General features: G+C 41.4%; 3 protein-coding genes across 6 annotated transcripts in view; 2 read left to right on the top strand and 1 right to left on the bottom strand.

Annotated features, from left to right (window-relative positions):
• nhsa (Nance-Horan syndrome a (congenital cataracts and dental anomalies)) overlaps positions 1-3046 on the top strand; it is a 67663-nt gene extending 64617 nt beyond the window's left edge. For both annotated transcript variants that reach the window (XM_020603464.1, XM_020603466.1), the window contains one exon: positions 60-3046. In XM_020603464.1, the coding sequence (XP_020459120.1) occupies positions 60-693 (634 nt within the window). In that variant the 3' untranslated portion in view covers positions 694-3046. The remainder of the gene's footprint in view (positions 1-59) is intronic.
• A 4949-nt stretch (positions 3047-7995) lies between these two features.
• rai2 (retinoic acid induced 2) lies at positions 7996-17752 on the top strand. Its single transcript, XM_020603514.1, has 2 exons — positions 7996-8173; positions 12832-17752. The coding sequence occupies exon 2, from the start codon at positions 12909-12911 to the stop codon at positions 14574-14576; it is 1668 nt and encodes a 555-aa protein (XP_020459170.1). The 5' UTR covers positions 7996-8173; positions 12832-12908; the 3' UTR covers positions 14577-17752.
• Positions 17753-17823: 71 nt separating this feature from the next.
• LOC109962100 (Scm polycomb group protein like 2) overlaps positions 17824-20661 on the bottom strand; it is an 18019-nt gene continuing 15181 nt past the window's right edge. The window contains exons 13-15 of one of the 3 annotated variants that reach the window (XM_020603513.1): positions 19583-19801; positions 19335-19498; positions 17824-19232 (exon numbers count right to left, since the gene is read on the bottom strand). In XM_020603513.1, the coding sequence (XP_020459169.1) occupies positions 19107-19232; positions 19335-19498; positions 19583-19801 (509 nt within the window). In that variant the 3' untranslated portion in view covers positions 17824-19106. Of the gene's footprint in view, positions 19233-19334; positions 19499-19582; positions 19805-20661 lie in introns of all 3 variants that reach the window. The other 2 variants (XM_020603512.1, XM_020603511.1) reach the window with 2 other exon arrangements.

Here is a 20661-nt window from a genome sequence, read left to right on the forward strand (position 1 = left end):
CTTTGTGTTTGGGTTGTGTACGTTTACAGAAATTCTTAATGCCATGTCTTCATTCTCAGGTCCAAAAGGAAAGTGTTGGGTAGAAAGGACTCCGCTGAGTTGGGTGTGAAGAACCGCCTCAGTGCTGCATCAGGGAACACACCACCCAGCAGCACTGTGAGTTCTCCAGTCTCACTGGTATCACCCTCCTCCTCCACTGGGACCCCACCAGGCCTGCAGAGAGTCTCCGGGCCCATCTACAGGAATGCAAAGAAGTCCAGCACCTCCAACGAGGAGTTCAAGCTGCTGCTACTTAAAAAGGGCAGCCGCTCAGACTCTAGTTACCGCATGTCAGCTACAGAGATCCTTAAGAGCCCCATCACTCCTAAATCACCTGTAGATTCTCTAATGGAGTCAGACAGACACCCAGAGGAGCTTGCCTCTCCTCTGCTAGAACAGCAGCATCATTCAGGGCCTGATCAGCTCTCCAGCGCCTACCCTAAAGCCAATACTGAGGGCTTCTCCCCAAAATCCTTCCCCACGTTTGCTGCTTCCAGACAGGGTCGTTCCAGGATCCCCCCACCTGCCAGCAGCAGCCGCTACAGCATGCGCAGCAGACTGTACTCGGCACCCATGCAAGCCATCTCTGAGGGCGAGGGCGAGAACTCAGACGGAAGCCCTCATGATGACCACTCATCACAGGGCTCCATGTAGAAAACTGTTTTTGTTAACAGTTTACAGGTAAAACACATGGACCAGAATGAGCTATAAAATATGAGATGTGGTGAGAGCAGGAGCACCGATGAGCCTAATTTGGTATCCAGAACACTAGAGATAAACCATGTTGGTATAAAAAACATCCATCGTAAATCTCTAGTTGTCTTTTTTCCTGGGAACACTTTAACCAAACGTCTGTTAAAAATATTTCATACACACTGTATTTCTTAAACAAAAAACATGTTCATGAACTGAACAGTTAGAATTAGAAACACTATAATAGGATTATTTAATCTGTAACTTGTACAAAAATATGATTTAAGAACCGAGATTACAGGAAAACATTATTCTACTTCAGTTCCACAGGGAAAAAAGACAGGATTAGTGGTTAAAAAACTATTATTTAGTTAGTTTATGGTACATTATCCAAAGTCATAGGCAAAATCCTGTAGACTGCCTTGCTTCAGCCCCACTATACAGTTTATTAATGTTTAATCTTAACTGTTCTGCTGTCAGATTTTTCTTGACATTTTTTATCAGTACCTTGTAGAAGACCATATGTATTCTATGAATACTTATGCAGTTAGACACAATTTGATCACTTCCTTGAGCCGGGATTATGTTAAGACCCCATCTGAGCAACAGGAGTAATACTGTGTGAGAAGATAAAAATATGACATCGCTTCATTGGGTGTAATGACTTTATATATTGTATTCAGTCCTTTATAGTAAATAATATCAAAACTAGCTTATTACTGCAACATTTTAAGATTCTCAATGCAATAAGATGAGCAGAGGTGAGACAGGCAACGTCCGAGCCCAGCATTGACTTGACAATCGCGGGAGACAAGGTGTGAGCAGGTGTTAACATGGGAGATGAAAAAGTGATCAAACCGTTGGAGGCAGTGATAAGGGAGAATGGTAGAAGACTAAGAGAAGTCATATATTTAAAAACAAAAAAGTACTAATGGTCATTTCCAGTTTGCTGACTTGATGGGTCTATGAATTGTGGAAAGAGGCAAGTGGAACGTGTTCAGGAGGATCAAATATGCCTTACTTCACTCAACAGGAGACACTAAGCCACAAAGCAGCTTTGGGCCTCAACAAGTTGAGTGTTTTTGTGAGATTTTTCAGTTTTGATGGAGGATGTAGGGTTAAATATGGAGCCGGATTATCCTCTGTGATGAAAAGGAGTTCTGGATTCAGTGATGTGGCATTTGCTGCTTTTCTGTACCAAATGCTAGTCCTGTTTGATCCCGATCAAAAAATGTTAATATTTTCTGATTCGCAACACTCTAAACATATTTATTTTTTAACTGACACAGAACATCTCTGCACACTCCCTGACTTACACCCATAAATAACCTAATAGTGAAATCTTTTAATGAAAGCATACAATGAATTGCTGGTACTTTTAATGACATATTTTAGTCCGATGCTTATTTTGTGTATAAGAGATAGGTTTTTAAATCTAATTTGAGACACTGGTTGCAGAGAAAAATAGGAAAGCAACTAATGTAATGAAATGTCATTAAAAGACAGCATAAACAGTCATAAGCTATAAGAGGTTGTAGTTGTAACCCTGGCATTCTGAAGCAGTTTTTGTCCCACAGATTCACAGTAATTTTCTAAGTAAATGGGGTTTATTGCAGGGATGGTACTCAACCATTGTGTAGCCATATTACCCCATTGGTACACGGTAAATAGCAGCTTTACTTTGGCCTTAATGAGACTCCACACTAATGCAATGATGTAACAGGGTACACATTGGGTTATGTCTGTGAACCTTCATTCCATTTTTTTTGCACTGATAAAGTGATGTTCGTGAAGTTTGATTAGTCTCTTGCTGTACCTGGAAATATTTATAGACCTTTACATGGAGCTGTTTGACTTTCCATGAACAATATTCACAGTCTGCTTTAGGAGTGGAGTAGATGCTTCTGCCAAAGGCTAGAACGTGGACATGTTAGTGCTTTTAATTTTCTCATTTACTTGACTGAAGCATGGACCGATACTAAGGAAGAATTACAGCGTAACGTATGGTACTAGTGCATTTCATTTCAGATCAGCCTCTCCAGTGTATCCTATAGGTAGATGTCAGCTTTGTATGTTTTTGTACAAACTTGTAAATACAATCACTTTTGTCACAAAGGCTATCGAAACGTTTCTTATGTAAAAAAATAAAGTTTTTAAAGTTTACATTAATTTCAAAACTATGTATATTTTTGAGCTGTGGAAGCCTTTATCTTGTATTTATTTTTAGTAAGCATTGTGGAAAACCCATCGTAAATCCTATCAAAGCCAACTGCGAGCACAACAGGTTGCTCAGCAAATGTGTGTAACAAGGCAAATAAATGTGACTGCTTTGAAAATGACTCTGAGTCTCTGGTGATGTTAATTGTTCTCATTATTAAGGTGTTATAATATAGTTTTTACTCTTATTGTTTGTACATATTTCAGGTATGTCTATTTAATGTAACTGTGTAGTTTTCCATTTAACTACATTTCAAAGAGGAAATACTGAACATTTTATTCTTCCCCTCCATTTATTTGACAGCTGTAGTTACTGAAGATTATACAGACAAAATACCAAACATATGATAATCTTATAATATATTATGCATTGCTAGTAATTAAACTATTCAGCTGTATACAAAATATGAGTTCCACCTTTATAACCTACAATAGTAAAATGCTGTTTGTGCACTAATGCATAATAAACAAAGTAATTAAGTAATAACTCAGTATTAGTATTATTCAGTATTACATTATCGACTACTTTTACTTTTAATACAGTAGATACATGTTATGTTAAGTACTTGTACACCTTTACTTAACATGGTTAATCCTGGACATTTACTTGAAATGAAGTATTTTTGCAGTGAAGTGTTTCTACCTTTATGTAAGTAAGGTCTTCCTCCAGCACTGCATGGTTCTCCTAACTTCAGTGTAGGATTTATGTGACTTTAACTTACAATAAAACAAACTGTCATCACAAGTGGTTGTTATTCTGTCACAGGAACAAAGAGTTTTTGCAAAGCTGATGGTATTTTCTGGCCTGCAGTATCAGCTGTGTCTCCGGGCCTTTAGGTGGCACAATTTGGTACAAACAGACATGATTATAAGATACTTTTCTCTAGATGGTAGAGGTAGGTTAGAAATAAATATATAGTTTAGGTGTATTAAAAATTCTCTGCATGAATAATTGGAGATCTGGTAAAAATGATCTTAAACAGCACTATACTGCAGGTTAATTTTGCTTTTATGAGAATAAACATACCATTCATTATACTGTATACCTCAGGCTGCACTAACTTAAATGTAACATCATCTGGTAAAGTCATAGCAGTAATACCTAAAGCGGGATTTACTGCAATAAAGACTTTTGACATTAGGCTGCTGCTGGCTGACATTCCACTTCTTTGGTCATGTGTAACATTGACCTTTATACAAAGTCCTCAAACTCCTTCAAAAATCTCTTAGTGTATTTCTTAGACACTTGCCCGTCTGTGACCGGATCCACACAAATGTGTATGTGCAGTAGGGCGCACAACGTAGACGCAAACCCAGAATTTCCTGAATTTATTTTTTTATTTGGTGAATGCATAACTAGCAACTAGTTGCTTCAGCTCTACATTTAATTACTAGCAGAGCTCCATCCAGCTTCCACCTGACTGGAGGTTTAATGAGGTTGCATTTCATTTTGTGGACAACAAAGTGTTAACCTGTGTTTATGAACCTTAAAATGTTTGTGTTTGGTGAAATTGTCATAAATATAAAATTCAATTCTATGTTTATTATTGAGGTCATAGTTAAAGCTGGTGTTGTACTGGACTATATATTTAGAGGAGTCTCTATATTTTTGTCCTCCCCAGCTATATACATGAAAGGGTCAGATTATTAGGAACACCTCTGAGTATAACGTAGTCCAGTACAACACTACCCTTAACTATGGCCCTGATAATAAACATATAATTCAATTTATACATTTATGACAATTTCACCAAAGCACAAACATTTTGAGCTTCCTAAACACAGAAGTTAAGGCAGAGGTGTTGCATTGAATTGGATACAATTGCACAGGTGTACCTAATAAAGTGACTAGTCAGTAGTACGTCACACATAGTGGTCTATGTTAACATTGGACTATTCATTCTACGTTTAATGAATAGCCTATAACATATCTGATGCTCTTGTCACACAATCCAAATAATGTTTGTTTTATAGACATTTAACAAACAAGTGAACCTGAGGCAGGAAGGGAAAGTGTGGATGAAGATGTGTGTGCAGGGACCTCCAGACATCACTGCACAATACAATTTCAAAGTAATTGGAGAATTTATATGTTTTGTGGCTTTATGGACAAATTGGTTATTATTATTTTTTTCAATTCATGATTTGTTGATAGACAGACAAATGATTTATTATTGTGAAATGCAGAAGAATGTGATACAGGGCCAGACCTTTACTCCATAAAAACATACTGATAATATTCTTTATGCATGTTGAAATAAATATTTTCATAAAGATTAATATATCTACATTTTTACCTTTAGCAGTAGTAGTTGTTGTAGCAGTAGATAGTGGAATAGCGGGCTGAGCAATAAACATTACAGAAAAATAATTGTGTGATTTGAGTTATGAGGGCCCTGTGCCCCAGTAGCGCTTTATGTCTAGCAACACCCCTGCTCTGGTTTATGTTTTTTTTAACAAAACTGTAAAATGGCAATAAATAGACACGTCACCGATTCTGAGGAAAATAATAAATCACCATGAGCTCCAGCATATTGTTCCTTCATCACTTCTCTCCAATGTTGCAATGCATCTAGATTTGTCTTAACTTGTTAAAGTGGCCCTGGTTCAGACTGTATAGGGTATATACCCATGGTACTGTGGGGTCTCACCCCTGTAAATGAAACAGTGCCTCTCATTCAAAATGAACACTAGAGGTTGTTCTTCAGCTGAATCCACAGGAGAGTGTCTACTAGGCAATTTCATGCAAATTGAGTGTAAATTTAAATTAGGCCTCTTTGTGTCCTGGCCAGAGAAATAACACAGCTGTGAGGGTTTTCTTTAACTTTCCAACAGGTCTGAACTTGCTCCCCTCTATATAACAGACTCAGCTCTTAACTGTAGTTACACACAAGTGCTTTCTGCATGCGTTATGCCAGTTCCACGGCTGTGCTCCAACATCAAAGTCAGTGTGAATTCTCTTTATCACTCTGGCTAATGTCAAACCGGCCTGTGACGGACAAAAACGCCTTGTTCTCACACATGTCAACTGGGCTGACATTGTAAGTGAAGGGAAAAAAAGGTAAACAAAGGCCTAGATTGTTGGGTGTCCCAGGCGATCACCCATCAAAGGCCACATTGACCTTGAACCCTGACCTCAATTAACACTGGAGGCGAGATGGCTTCGCATGAGCAGTAGATGGTGTAAAAATCAAGTGTTTTTGCTCTCACAAAAATGTATGACAACAGTGACATGTATAATGTGCTCATATGGAGACTAAAATAGAGATATGGTGATTAATGGTCCAATTTACAGCACATAAGCATGAGCAACTGTTCTACAAGCGTTGTTGATTGACATCAGAGGTGTTTTTATGCACAGCAAGGTTTGTATCATTACTGTACAGTATGTGCCAGCTGACTCTAAAGAGCAGCTAATATTGTAAAGGCCTTATAAGCAAATGTCTGCCCCACCTGACTTATTTTAGTCCGATCATAAAGAACAGGGACGTAGGCAAGCAAAGAATACACTATGCTTCTCAGCACTCTCTGGTTGCATATGTAAGGGACTGTAAAAAAAATTACCAATCAAGTAGGAGAGGGGGAAGGTAGTGTCAGTTTTAGTTTTGCTGAAGGAAAGAAGGGGGCTTTTGTTTCCCCCTGACCCATATTTATATTTTATTTTGGCCTTCCTCTGTGAATTTTTTTATAAAAAGGTTTTTTTAAAGAGCTCAAATTATTGCACGTTGGCCACAAGCCAAAAGTAGGTTTCACCCTTTACAGAGGTCAACCCACCTGTCTCTATAAAGGTGTGTTCAGAAAGTGAATCAAATGTTTTGTCTTGCCATTCCCACAGACATTTTCAACTTGTGTGGACAAAATTATAGCCCTGAGGATGGTCTTGCCCTTTTTTTTATTATTTATAAAATGAACCAGGAGATTCAGATCCCTTGTCCAGTCCCTCATTTCAAAGGACAATTAGAAGACCTGTGGGGGCTCTGTTTTAAATTTAGGTTGTGGGTGCTGGTGTCCACTCAATATGAAATGACTGGTAAGTAAAAATGTAGGATCATTCTGCCTTTGTATAGTATTTTGTAACGTTTAGTGACATGTTTTTCCTGGACCAGAAAAAGTGTATGACAAGAGTGACAATGTTTGTGTTTCTATCTTTGGTTAAGAAGTGGAAATTGGATTGGTACAGTGTGAGAACAACACAAGCTGAGCTGAATCTCCACATGTGAGTACTGACTGTAGACGGGGTGGGGGCAGGGCCACTGAAAAGGTAACCACACCAATGTCACCACCATGCCACTAGGGTATATTGTGAGTTTCATTATAGGGAATTAAACAACCTCCATGCAGAACAATGAGAGGCCCCATGGCCCCGGGGTGCAGCCTAAGGCTGGTTGGGACTGATATGAAGACCCAGGGGATCTTGCTCACCCAGGCCTGTCTCCACCAGACTGTCATCCACAGCTGCCAAGCTCCATTCTCCTCTGCTTCTGTCATCAGCCAGCTAATACTGTCTGAGTACTACTGAGTACTGTTTAATATTAAAGAATGAAATACTGTCTAAAAGCCTTTCCAGCACTCAGAAATCATAAAGTATTCCCAAAATGGTTCTGCTGGTTATGGTCGGGATTATTTTAGTCTGTTAGGGTGAATGAGTTGTATAACTGTCATTCACACACTGCACACCACAAGGAACATTATAGGCTACTGAAATAAACCTAAATAAATGTTCTTTAATTACAAATTTCTCCATGCAGTGTAAGATGATATGATTATATACCTTCCTATAGCCAAAGTTCTGGGTTTGAAATTGAAATAATAATCCACAAATTTGCAAGACAATTTAAAAGATTTAAGGAAACTGAACTTAGCAGATTTCCGTTAGCAGTTATATGGGATTTAATTGCAAGTGTATCAGTGAATACCTTTATTTTGCCCTTTGAAATGTATCATTATTATTCATATTGTTTATCGAAAATCAGTCTTCATTTATTTGTTTTTCTTGTTTCCCCATCTTTCCCTGTGGGGAGAGGAAGAGGAGGAGGAGGAGCAGGAGGACCCGCTGACGATGCTGCGTGCGCAGCTTCAGTCTGGAGTCGCTACGACGGGACCGCAATGAAGAGATAATAGCAGCCTTATCTATTTATTTCTAACTATTACGGATCTCATTCATTGATAATTGGGAGGACGCGGCCTTCTGGGAAAGCTGCTAATGCGCTCGTCTGGTTGAAAGGTGAGTAAATGTCGGCGTTTGTAGCTACATTGGATTTTATTGGAAGAATTACATTAAAGGAAAGGAGATGAAACAGGGTGAGACAAGGCTTTTCTGATTTTACGTCGCCTGTGCGCTGAAACATTATTTCGTTTTAACATTAGCACGTGGATTATCTGGGAATTATTGAGCGAGTGTCGTGTCTCGCTTTAAGGCGTATTAAAAGCCCTTTTCCAGTGTCATGGGCGACGTGCGCAGCTAGCTTGTATCTTGAATAGCGTATTGTTTGTCTGTTCATCCCTTTTCAAAGGGAAACTTCAGTGATATCAGGCAGTGATTTGGCACGAGGACCCCCCTCTGTGCTACTGTCGTTATAGCAGCGGAGCCTCGCGCGCCCGCAGCCCTTCGTGTTGTCGCCGTGTGGCGCGTGCAGACGTGCGCACACACGGCGCACAGCCTCCCTGCTATTCATGGCGCATATCTGTCTGGGAGAAATGTCACCAGTGAAGAAATCAGGGAAATGTCGTCAGTCGCACTCGGGGCTTGTTGGAACAGCCTGGGGATGAGCGTCTGTTGGTGCGCTGGCAACAGACGCAGCGACAGAACTGGAATAAGGAAGCAAACGCACAAACATTTCTACACAAACACTCTTATATGTGTCCGAATGGTGGGTTTATTCACACAGCTGAAAAACATCGCAACCTTTCTAGTTTCTAATGTTTCTAATCTAATTTCTAATTTTGAATGGGTAGTTTGTATACAGGGAAACTGTGGATGTTAATGACAGAAATATAGTTTATATACAGTACAGTACATTATCATGTTGCTACTGGTGTCATGTAATACAGTTCAATGATAAAATGTCACCATTTCGGTAGAGTTTCTCATTCACAAACTGGGTAAAGTAGTGACTAGTAGTTGCACAGTGATAACTGTCCCACTTGTGTTCATTAGAAATGGTAAATTATTCATCAAATACGACTGTTACTGTGGCATGTAGGAGATCAGGTGGAGGGATAGCTGGCTGAATAAAAGATCATCTGCACTGATGTGGGAGCCGCATGCATCAGTCTAAGGATGTGACGCTCATGATGAAGCTTCCTGTGTCTCCCTAATGAGATGTAATTGGCCACTGGAGCAGAGGGGTGTTGAGGGCGGTGACCTTTAGATCATCTGCCGTGCGCCACCCATCCCTGGTGCTTTGTTTCATTCTGGTTAAATCTCTAAATCAAATCCATAACAAGGAAGGAGCAAAGAAAGAAATGTGTTTGGACTGCAGTACAGTTTAATGCCACTGAAGTTAAAGCATTGTTGTTTCTCTCTGCTGACTTAACGTGGTGTACATTCCATCAATGAAGCAAAGAGGGGGGGAAGGAAATGTGGAAATCATTACAGTAACGGGGACAGGGGAGGGATTTCATTTGCCTCTTTGTTAGGTCTCTTCTTGCCTATTTACTCAATTATCTGTTACTGGCTGTTGAACACAAACCTCTTACAGATGATGTGTGGAGAGTTACAGGCGCCCTCGTGTAGCCGGCCTTATCAGTGTTAGGTTAAAGCTGCATTCACTTGGTGACAAGGTTGTAGGTTTGTTTGTGTTGCATGTCTCTTACGTTAGCTCGTGCTTAATGAAGGCTGCTTTACACTGGTGTTATTTTGAGCAACCTAATCTGCAAACTCTTCTCACATGTGAAAATGGGGGAGATACAGCGTACTGAGTGTAACCTAAAACTATTTATGGAAATAAGGTTGTGTTTTGTTTTCTTACAATTCTCAGACCCTATTGCCCGAAAGAGCCTGAAAGATCAGCTTTACACTGGTGCATCCAGGCCGTTAAAGAGCTGTTAGATTTAGCTGGAGGAGCCGGTAGCAGTTCATCTTCTCTGTTTGACCACAGGGACGTTGCTTATATAAGTCGACTGGAATTTTGGAGGACAGGAAGAACACCTAAAGGCACGGATTTAACTCCCCGGCAGCACTTGAGCAAAAATCTAAAAGTTATTTATTGACACTTATGTGACACTGTTCTTTGACCTTCCATGTCTGTGATAACAAAAGCAGAGATAGTGTGACAGGAAGGGAAGAAAACAAAGATGAACATGGTCTCTGTGTACTTTGGCCCACTCTGCACTTTGTTGGTTAAACTTCCCCCTTGTTTGACATTGAACTCACATGATTCAAGTGAAGAGGAGGTGAAGCAGTGAGCTGTGAACTGCTATGCTTGTGTGTGTCGGGGGTGGGGGGTGGTCCTGCTTAGCATCAGGTCACCTGATCTGAAGCTGAAGACTCAGAGTAATACCCACTAATAGTACTTTTATGTCAAAGCATACAAAGTGGTTTCACGTCGAGCAGAATGATTAAATTGGGCTCATTATCAGGGTCATTTTCCTCACTGTGTGCACACAAGGGCCCACCCATTAGAGAGTGTGACAGTGGAGGAGTCTTACCCAAGAAAGACTTCTTTCATATTGGTCAGTGAGCCTTTATCGTGTCACAGACCTCATGACCATGTTATCAAGCAGGAAATGTCTTGCCTCAAACTTCCTGGAATGCAAGCGAGACCACAGCATTAAAATGGTGGAAAATAGAATAGATCAGACGTTCCTATTTGGCTTTGCAAACGGTGTATTAATGTCCAGTTTTAAATCAAGACATTCGATACAGTTTTCCTTTTCCTTACAGAAAGGAGTTTAAATGAAAGAAAAGTGGGGTATTAAGGCTAATAAGAAAAGAATCTTTTGCAGCAGTGCTCATGTGTATGTGCAGTATGTGTGTGTATAAGGCAGATTTATCCCCATGCCTTTGGTTGGATTCTTGTGTCAACAATTTATCCAAGTAGTTTTGTCTGGTCTGAGATCCCATGACTTGCAGCATGAGCTGTCCCACAGCAGTGTGTGTGGTTCATAAGTCTGTTACATGCATGTAGACAAGCCTGACCTGCCGGCTCACCACTCAGAGAACCGACACATTCCTCCCTGACCCCTTGAATGCCCGACAACTCTGGACGGTACTGACAGGGGAAGAAGCACAGAAGCTTCAAGCTATAAATACATAACATTTTTCATGGGGTTCCTGTTTTTGTATTCCCAAGGCACACACACACTTCCCAGACTTTTCCCATGAGTGAAACGGTAACAAGGTTATGGGCCGCCTGTCTGATAGTAGAGTCCTCCTTGTAATCCGTCATAGCCCTTTAACAATGCCTACAGAAAAATATCAAACCAGCCTCGGGGGGTAGAGGGCTACGCCTCACTGCTCACTGAAGTAATCCAACACCACATGAAGGCTGTATAGGAAAAAGAAAACTGTTTTGCCAGAAAATCGGAACTGCATGTGTGTGTGTGTGTGTAGCAGAATTTTTCACTTTGCGTTAGTTTCACATTATTGAAAGTTTCCCCCCTTCTCAAGACTTGAACATATTATCCTCTGTGCTCCCGTCAGTATGAATTATTGACCTCGCCAAGCCTGAATGCATTGTATCTCCAGGCACCAAAGGGATGCGTTATCACTATGGATGGATGAGGGTTGACAGCCAGTGCAGGCAGGACATGTGTTGTGTTGGAGGTGTCATGTAGCAAAGAGGAGAGTTAAAGCCTATCAACTGCTGGGATGCTGTCCTGGGATGATAGAGAGATAAAGTACATACATGGTGAGCTTGAGGGATCGTGGTCAGGCAAATGAAAGACTTCCCATCCTTGAGCTGCATGTGACTTATTACCCTGGAGTCCTAAACCAAAGGAGCTCCCCGGAGGAGTGAGGACTGCATGGATAGTCAAATGAAAAAGAAATGCTGGCAGTATGTCTGTAGTGTAGCGGTTGACAATAAGCACTTGGATATGTTTTTGCTGGTATATTTGTTGGTTTGTTACTAATTAATCTGTAACTATTTTCTTGAATAAATTAATCAAGAAATCAGGTCAGAAAATTGTGGAAAATGTTTCCAGAAGAGCAGTCCAGGTTATTGTCACACAAGACAGAGAAAAGCAGCAACTACTGACTTTTAAGAAGCTGGAGACAGAGAATATTTGTGCTTGAAAAATGACTTGAACAACTGATCATCATAACAGTTAAATTTTCTGTTGACTGACTAATCAAGGGCTGCAGCTAATGGCTGTTTTCACTATGGATTAATGTGCCAGCTGTTTTCTTGATTAATCAACTAAATGAGTAGTACAGCCCGATTGCACATTTGACAGTGAGCAACTTTTCTTTAGTGACAAGTTGTTACCTCAGACTAAATGTGGTTTTTTTAAAGGGTCACTCCTCTAATTTGGGGGAGGGGGAGTTCCTCTTAGCCCCTGAAACCTGTCTCTCCTTTGTGGCTCTGTCTGAGAAAAATATCTTTTTATCTGCTGCTCACAAGTCCCCATATTTTATGGACTAAGTCAATATGACAATAAGTTGCTTTTGAAAGGTATTTTGTTTCAGCTTAATTATTAAAATTCACATAAAGCCATTCATAATGCTCCATGTAAAGAACACATTTCTAACATGTCATGTTAGTCCTTCCTGAGCAGCGTTAGACAACACAGAGCAGGTGTCCTTCATGTGACGTCACTTGGGACAAATTCCTGTGAATTCTACAGCACCATGCAGAGCTACGTGCAGGATGTTCCACATTATAACAAATTGTTGAAATTAATGCACAACATTAAACGTGGTGTTTTCCTGTGTTTCAGGGCTGCTGTGTAGAACAATGGATGAGACCTGTCACTAGCACTTGAGGAAGATTTTAATTGATGCTTCAGGCTGAAACATGGAGGGCAGTGATGACGTGTCTGTAACCCTGACGCAGCCCCACGCTGACGTGTGCAGCACCGTGGTGGGAGGAGGAGAAATCACCAGTAAAGTGGAGGATGGAGTAACTCCGCTCATGGCTGCTGATTCCTGTGACAGCAGCGCGTCAGGGCTAAACAAAGGGGGCCTCTCTAGGCTCGTGGAACCTCCTGCACCATCAGTGATGAGTCCCAATCCTGAAACTCCAGGGGGTGTGGCGCTTAAAGTAGCCACAACTGTGCTACACCCAGTGTGTCTGGGGGAAAGCCCGCTGATGCTGCCCATCCACCTCCAGATGGCCGGAGCGTCCGGACCTCAGCTCGGCCAAATGGGTGCAGCACCTTACTTGATAACAAGCCAAAGCCCTGTTTCACTTCCTCTGGTCTTGGATCAGCAGGTCATCCAGCACATGAGTCCTTCTGTAATTCCTCAGACCACTACTTGTCCTCAGTTACCGCTCCAGAACAACATCCTGTGTCAGAATCCCCTGACATTTGGTTTACCTCCAGCTGTCGACCAGAAGCAAGCAGGACAAGCACCAGATGCTAATTTGCTCTCTCTCTTGCAGAATCCAGCTTTTGCAGCCATCTTGCAGGACCTCTTCCCTTCCCAGGCAAGCTCGTCGGCCTGTCAGTCACCAGGCTCGACCATCTTCCCACTCCCTCCCCTCACCCCTCCCTACACCTCCCCTCTGGCCCCATTAGCCCCCCCTGCCACACTCCTCGTCCCCTACCCTGTCATCATCCCGCTGCCAGTACCTCTGCCCATCCCCCTGCCCATCCCCATCCCTGTCCCTCATACTGAGGACTTAAAGGGGAACTTGCCAAAACCAGTTTGCACTGTGAGCAAAAGCACTCAGACCTCTCAGAAAGATGCTACCTCTCCTTCAATTTCGTCAAGCAGATGTGTGCCATCATTCCAGCCACAAAGCCTGCCACCATCTTCACTTCCTCCAGATGAAGGACAGGCTCTAGACCTTTCTGTCAGGGCATGTTCAGTTGAACCAAAACAGGAATACCCCAGCCCGCAGCAGGACAGTGTGCTTGACTTGTCAGTGCCTGGTGTGAGGAAAAAGTGTGTTCAGCCATGTAGCTCCAGTGGTTCACCAGGACGAAACAGAGAACTGTCTTTCCAGTCAGTCCAGGATACCAGTGGTACTTCTTTGTCTCTGGGTGTTGAATGCACCCAGAGTTTAGACTCCAAACTCCTGAGCAGCCTGGCTTCGCTGGAGTTCAGCCGACAGCACAAGTGGGTGGTTGACAGCAGTGCTGGTGGGTCTAGCTCTCTGGGTCCGGAGGCATCTCTCAGCAGAGCCGGAAACCTAGAGATAGTCAGCACCTCGCAGACGGCCAAGGTCATTGTCTCTGTGAAGGATGCCATCCCTGCCATCCTCTGCGGGAAGATAAAAGGCCTCTCAGGCGTCTCCACCAAAAACTTCTCCATCAAACGGGACGGCAGCCAGGGGGCGTCTCTGCAGCAGCTCTACGGAGTGTCGCCGGCCTCCCAGGGGGAGCAGCATGACCCCAACGACCCACTGAAAAAGGTCCCTAAAAGCAGAGCTATCAAACTGAAGAAGGTCAGCTCACAGGAGATCCACTTCCTTCCCATTAAAAAGCAGAGACTGGCAGCACTGCTCCCCAGGAAGTGAGAGTGCTCTTGTGATCCTTCTGCAATGTGTAACATAAAACATGTGGGGACACTAATCAAACTCTTACACTTATATGTCAAAGCTCAGAGTTTGGCTGCAAATGTTGAGGCTCATGAATGTGTGAAGGGGTGACACGGGGGAGAAATGGTTTCCATCTGAACTTTCTAAACTGCTGTGCTTTTCTGTAGTGTTATACTAAAACAGGATTTTTTTTTTGTGTATGGCAGCTTAATGGGCTCACCGTGTGGTCTTGGAAATTGTCCTTATAAATCTGAGATGTGGAAGAACACTTTTTGACTTTATAATTACAGAAAAGACACATGGGTTCCATTTTCCCCTGTATTTCACGGGTTGTTTCCACATGTAATTTTATTTAAGTGCACTGAAGCCCTTAAAAAGCTGATAGCTGAGGCTCTCACTGTTCAGGGCAGGATGTGATGGAGACTGTTTATACATGTCCCATCCTTGGAAATTCCCATAGTCATCAGTAGCTTATTGGATCTTTCTTTGCTGATTGGTAGGGGTTTAGCATGACAGACTAAGAACGACTTGGCAAGGCTGCAGCCGCAAGTTCATTAAAGTGAATGTTGTCAATAGCCATCAGCTGCAACAAAATACACTCTTATTGTGTTGAATAGCAGAGGGAAAAGGGAATTCTTAATTGTTTTCAAATTTAAACAACTTTCTGCAAGCCTGTCTAAATATTAGGAAAGTATTTCTGGAACAAGATATTTTTGAGAAACAATCTGGCTGAATCTGCCTCACAGCAAGTAGGAGACATTATAACCTTGTGTTGTTTCCATTATTAGTAAGTGAAACTAGGCGGAAGTTTTAATATTGGTTTCACCATTTAAATCAAGGGGAGATGAAGTTTTGAGTGCTTTAGTCTGTTGTTAGAATCAGTATTGGTCAGAGTCCCCACACCCCTTTATCAAACATGTCAGTGGTAAAACATTTTTGTATTCCAAGTGGTTTGGTGTCATTTTAATTGTTTTGAGGAGCGTGGTCTTTTTCTCTCCCATGGTGATGATCAGAGCTGTGAATGCGAGAGTATTGTGTCGTGTGTCAGTTTATTTATCCTGTCGCGTGCACTTTGTCATAGTTTAGTTGAAAAAGTTACAGGGTGCCCTATCTCTTCTTCTAAGACTGTGTTGCCCCTGTGACTCACAAACCAGGAACTAAGAGGTGGTGTTTTTACCAGCATCTTTTGGTTTGTTAGTTGCTGGTCACTTTGTTCACAGCATAACTCAAAAAAGTAATGAATGGATTTTGATGACATTTTTTTGTTGAGGTAGGGTACGGCCCACGGAACTCCCCATTAGATTTTGGCACTGATCCAGATCATCATCCAGATCCATGAATTCTTTAAATGATTCTTCACCAGTGTCAGATAGGGCCAACTTCAGTACTTTTGCTTCCAACTCCATACATAATGCCTAGAATGCTTGGACAAAAATTGCACATAAGATCAACCACACAACAAAGGATCCAAGTAATGTTCAGATCTGCTGAAGAATGGTCAAATGTAGAGGCCTCATGGAAAACATGTGACTGTGAGAAAACAAATAATGTTACAGACTTAAAACCAAAACCAACATGTAGCTGAAACTCTACTGATTCAGCAGGGTGTCCATAGATTTGACTTATATTCAAAAGTTACTGAGCCAGACCCTGAAGAAAACCACCATTAGTGAAACATGGTTTTTCTTGAATAACTTTCAAACTAATAATGATATCAATGTGAGTGAAAATGCTAGGGGTAGGTTGTCATGGTGAAGGAATCGTATTATGGGGGTCAAACTACCATGGGAAATTAGCGTTAGGCATTATATGGGTGGAGGTTTGTGCTCTGAGTGCCGTCTAGGTTATGTTAAAGGACTGGAGCAACCCCAGCACATCATCCTTGAGTTGCCTGCACTCCATTCAAGACAGAACTCTTTGGTTTATAGTTTGAACTGATCACTTTGGTTGAACAGGATTTCACCCTAATTTATTTTTGTACAACTTTTATTTATATGGTGTGTATATGTCCTGGAGTGTGACTGAATATTAAAAAAACAGCTTCCTTTGTAACTGTCAGTCTGCTGAAGCACTTTTTTGCTTCAGAAAACTTGTAATTATGATGTCAGTGAAGAAACATGAAAAGCTGGCAGTTTAATGTTTGCTTACTGTACAGGTTGTATGCTTTTTATATGGAAGTGAAGTAACATCTCCATGGTCTAAATCTGCTTGTCTGTCTTTTCCTTAAACAAAGTCCATTCTAATCTCAACGCTGTGTTTTTTAATCCGTTTCATTACTATCATTACTATCAAAGAAGCGCTTTCAGTCTCATGTCAGGTCAGTGACTGAAAGCCAAACAAGTGGGAGTCCACTTGCTTGGTCCTTTAATTGGTCTGGGATTTAAGAGGATTCAGTGCCCGGATGCCTTATAAGAACAAGGGATGTTTACAGTTATGTTCAGTACACACATGCTACATGAAGCGTCAGTGATGTAACAAATTGCCACCCTAAAGTGTACTGATGTGCAAATGACTTCATCTCCTGTAGTATTTCAGTTATATATACAGTTGTGCAATTGGACCACATTTGATATAACAGTGATTTACTGAGTGAGGCTTGTGGGGTCTTGAGTCCAAGCTAAACAGCAGTGTAGACCTTTAGTGTTGACGTTATTTTTTGTAAATTAACCTTAAAGCATTTCAATTGAAGACGTGGTAGTAGTACAAAAGAGGCCCAATCAAACTGGCTTCACTGTATTGTTCAGAGAGAGAATGCATTCAGTTTCTGGATACAGTGTGAAAACAAAATTGTTGTGATACAACTAATGTGATCAATCCTTCTTTTTTCAAACTGTTTTGGCAGTTATTTTCCTGTATTTCATGTCATAAACATAAGCAGGTTCAGGGACAAAGACAAAATGTCAGAAACTACGTGAAGAGTGAAAATGCTGGACTTTGGAGTAATTCTTACACTGTGCAGTTCTTGTGTAAAGCTCTTGCTTTCTATGAAATGGACGACTGATTTCCTTAATGAGTTGTCCAAATCAGCCACACCTGTTGTAGGTAACACAACAGACCTCTATAAACCACAAAGAATTAAGCTACTTTGTGCCTCCCTGTGGAAAAACGTAAGAACACATAAAGATCCTTTGGTTTTGGGAGGTTTATAAAAAAAAGAAAATACACAACATCATAAACACCTATCTGATGTGACATAATGGACAAGTGTCTTTTTGAAACATATTTTTCAAGTACTTTAAAAGATGCAAAAGAAGGAAATGAACAGCACTTTGATCCTGTGTTGAATATTATATGGCACAAGTCTTTAAATCAAGGAAGTGAATAACAGGAAAATTCTGTTAAGTATCTTATAAACAGTATGCTACAAAATTTTGTACTAACAAAGATCACATAAACCTGAGAAATGTCATAGGTAAAGCAAGGCAGATTCTAATACTGGGAGTATTTGAACTAAAAGCGTTGCAGTATGCATTAAAAAGCAGAACAGAATCCACTGTGAGATATTCACCCCATCCCCTTTATCTTCACATTTCTAACTTGTGTATATGAGCTCCTTAAAATATTAAAGTTTCTACAAAATGTACATTCTGTTGCTGATACTCATGGTTAAACCCATAAAACTGTACACATCTGTTTGCTAACAGTGATTGTAACGGTCAAAATTGACAACACTGATGTTGCAGGCTGAACAACAAGCTTACATGACTATGATAAAAACATTACATCAAAATTAGACCTAGAAAGCCCTTAGAAATCTCGCATTTGTATTTCCTTAATCTGTTCTCTGAAATGTATTCAGCCATAACTTATTGGGATGCAACCAGTTTAACATTGATTAGAACTGCATGGAGACCAGTAAGAGGCAGCATAAGGCCTGCTAAGACACAATATTACATCATGCCAGACAGCGGGCAATGATCCTGCAGCACACTTGTGGAAAAGGTGAGATTCAATTAAAAACAGAATCCAACATGGAGTGAAAACTGCAAAACAACAGCACAGGAGAGAGAGTGTCCAGGTTTTACAAAAAGAGCATGGGGATCTGACTTTTTTTTTTTTCAGTATACCAACCCTTCCTTATTAACTGGAAATTCAGGAATACTAAAAACATTATATAAGAAGAAACATTCTCCATCTTTGGGGATCCAAAACCAGGATCAAAAGTTTTCATCTTCATAAAAAACATGTCCACGTGTGCACATGTGCTATGCAATGTAAACACTACAGGGATTGTTTTCCTTTGGGATCTCATAAAGTCAGTCGTGTCTGTTAGACTTGAACAGCTTCTTGTTCACTGATGAGGGGATGAGGTAATGTGTCAGCACTGCGCGGCACACTTTCTCCACTCAGGAAGTAAGGATCAAGTCATAATGTCTATTCCGTTCCTTGAGGTGGAGTTTGGAGTCACATGTATCCCCTATGTGCCTCACGAGTCAGTGTCCAAACGCTGGCTTTCTCAGGGCTTATTGCTCACAGGTCTGGCTGGGACCATGCCGCCCAGGCTGCATGTTACAGTTTGCCTTGTTTCAGCTTCTCTATGTGGTGGCACAACTTCAGTGCAGGGCCCAGCTTTAGACCCATGTACTTCATGATCATGTCGCTCCGTAGCAGCATCAGAGCTTTTCCATCAATCTCCTGTAAAAACAAAGAACGGGATTTATTATAATAAGAAAACAGACAAATGATCTATAGTTACTAAAGCTAGGAATATACAGAAAAGATGGTTGCTCAACTTACATGTTTTCTGAATAGTTCAGCATGTGGAGCTAATGCTGTGGGGTCAGCATCCCTCACAAACTGCATCACCTCTTCAATGGACCAAGAGGAGGGGTTTTTACTGGGCAGCTGCAGGCTCTCTCGGTCAGACCCTAGAGCCTCTGGACCTGTGGTGGAGCTGGCTGCTGCCAAAGCAGAGTAGACACACTGAGCACCAGAGGCAAAGGAGAGTATTTATATATAGTTACACTGATAAATTCTTTCTGTACCTTCAACTCGTCTGAGAGGCTGTGTGGAGCTGAGCTCTGCATGGTTAGAGGAGAGGCGGCGCAAGGGTGTGCTGTTGCCTGGATGGTTCCTGGTGCCGGCCTGAGGGTGGAACTCTGAGGAACTCCGCACCATTTGCGGTCGAGGGGTCATGGAGTTGGACGCTGAGCCCATGTAGCGTTGCTCTTTTATTAGGCCGTTCTCCTCATAGGGCAGGGTCTCTGCTGGAGAAAGGAAAACACAAGTGACATTCAGATATTTTTCTATGAGACAATTTTGAGGACAAATATGTATGCCATGAAAGTACATACAACATCCATGTACAGACAGCAACCAAGAGCAGACGTTTACTGCTCCTGTCTGTTCTACGATTTTTCACATCTTCTACATTTTCAAGTCTTTGAACAAATTCTACAACTATTAAAATGCCTCCAAGAGGGAAAAGAGCTAATAAATCAGAAGCGAACGAGGATGTTGAAGCAGAAGAAGATTATATTTCAGCGGCGCAAGTAACAGAGATGTTGAGTCAGCAGAAGCAGATGTACACCGCACTGTTGAACGAACAACAAGACAACTTCAAAGGTTTTGTGCAACTACTTATGGAGACAAATAACAAGAGACTCGACGACATGACCAGAGAAATACAGGAAATAAAAACAAGTTTGCAGTTTACCCAGTGAGATGTGGATGTGATTAAAGCAGCCATGGGTGAACAGAAAATACAAACCAAGGAAACAAGGGATGATGTCTACAAAACCTGTGAGAGTCTAATAGCCATAACGGATAAAATGGAGCATTTGGAAGTACAGTCCAAGCGAAAAAACCTGATCTTCGAGGGAATCAAGGAGTCAGCTGGAGAAAGCTGGAAAGAAGCAGAATGTAAGGTGAAGGAAATATTAAAGAAGAAACTGCAAATTCATCAAGAAATTGAGATGGAGCGGGCTCACAGAGTCGGGAAACCTTCTGAGCGGGGGCCGAGGGCGGTGATGGTAAAGTTGATGAAAGAGAAAGATAAGGCACACATACTGCAACAAGCAAAGAAGCTTAAAGGATCTAACATTTATATAAATGAAGATTACAC

The sequence above is a fragment of the Monopterus albus genome, unplaced genomic scaffold (genome assembly GCF_001952655.1).
Source record: "Monopterus albus unplaced genomic scaffold, M_albus_1.0 scaffold61.1, whole genome shotgun sequence".
NCBI classification, from domain to species: Eukaryota; Metazoa; Chordata; class Actinopteri; order Synbranchiformes; family Synbranchidae; genus Monopterus; species Monopterus albus.

Coding starts and splice junctions, on each gene's coding strand:
- rai2 (XM_020603514.1), top strand. CDS start 12,909: ATGGAGGGCAGTGATGACGTGTCTGTAACCCTGACGCAGCCCCACGCT.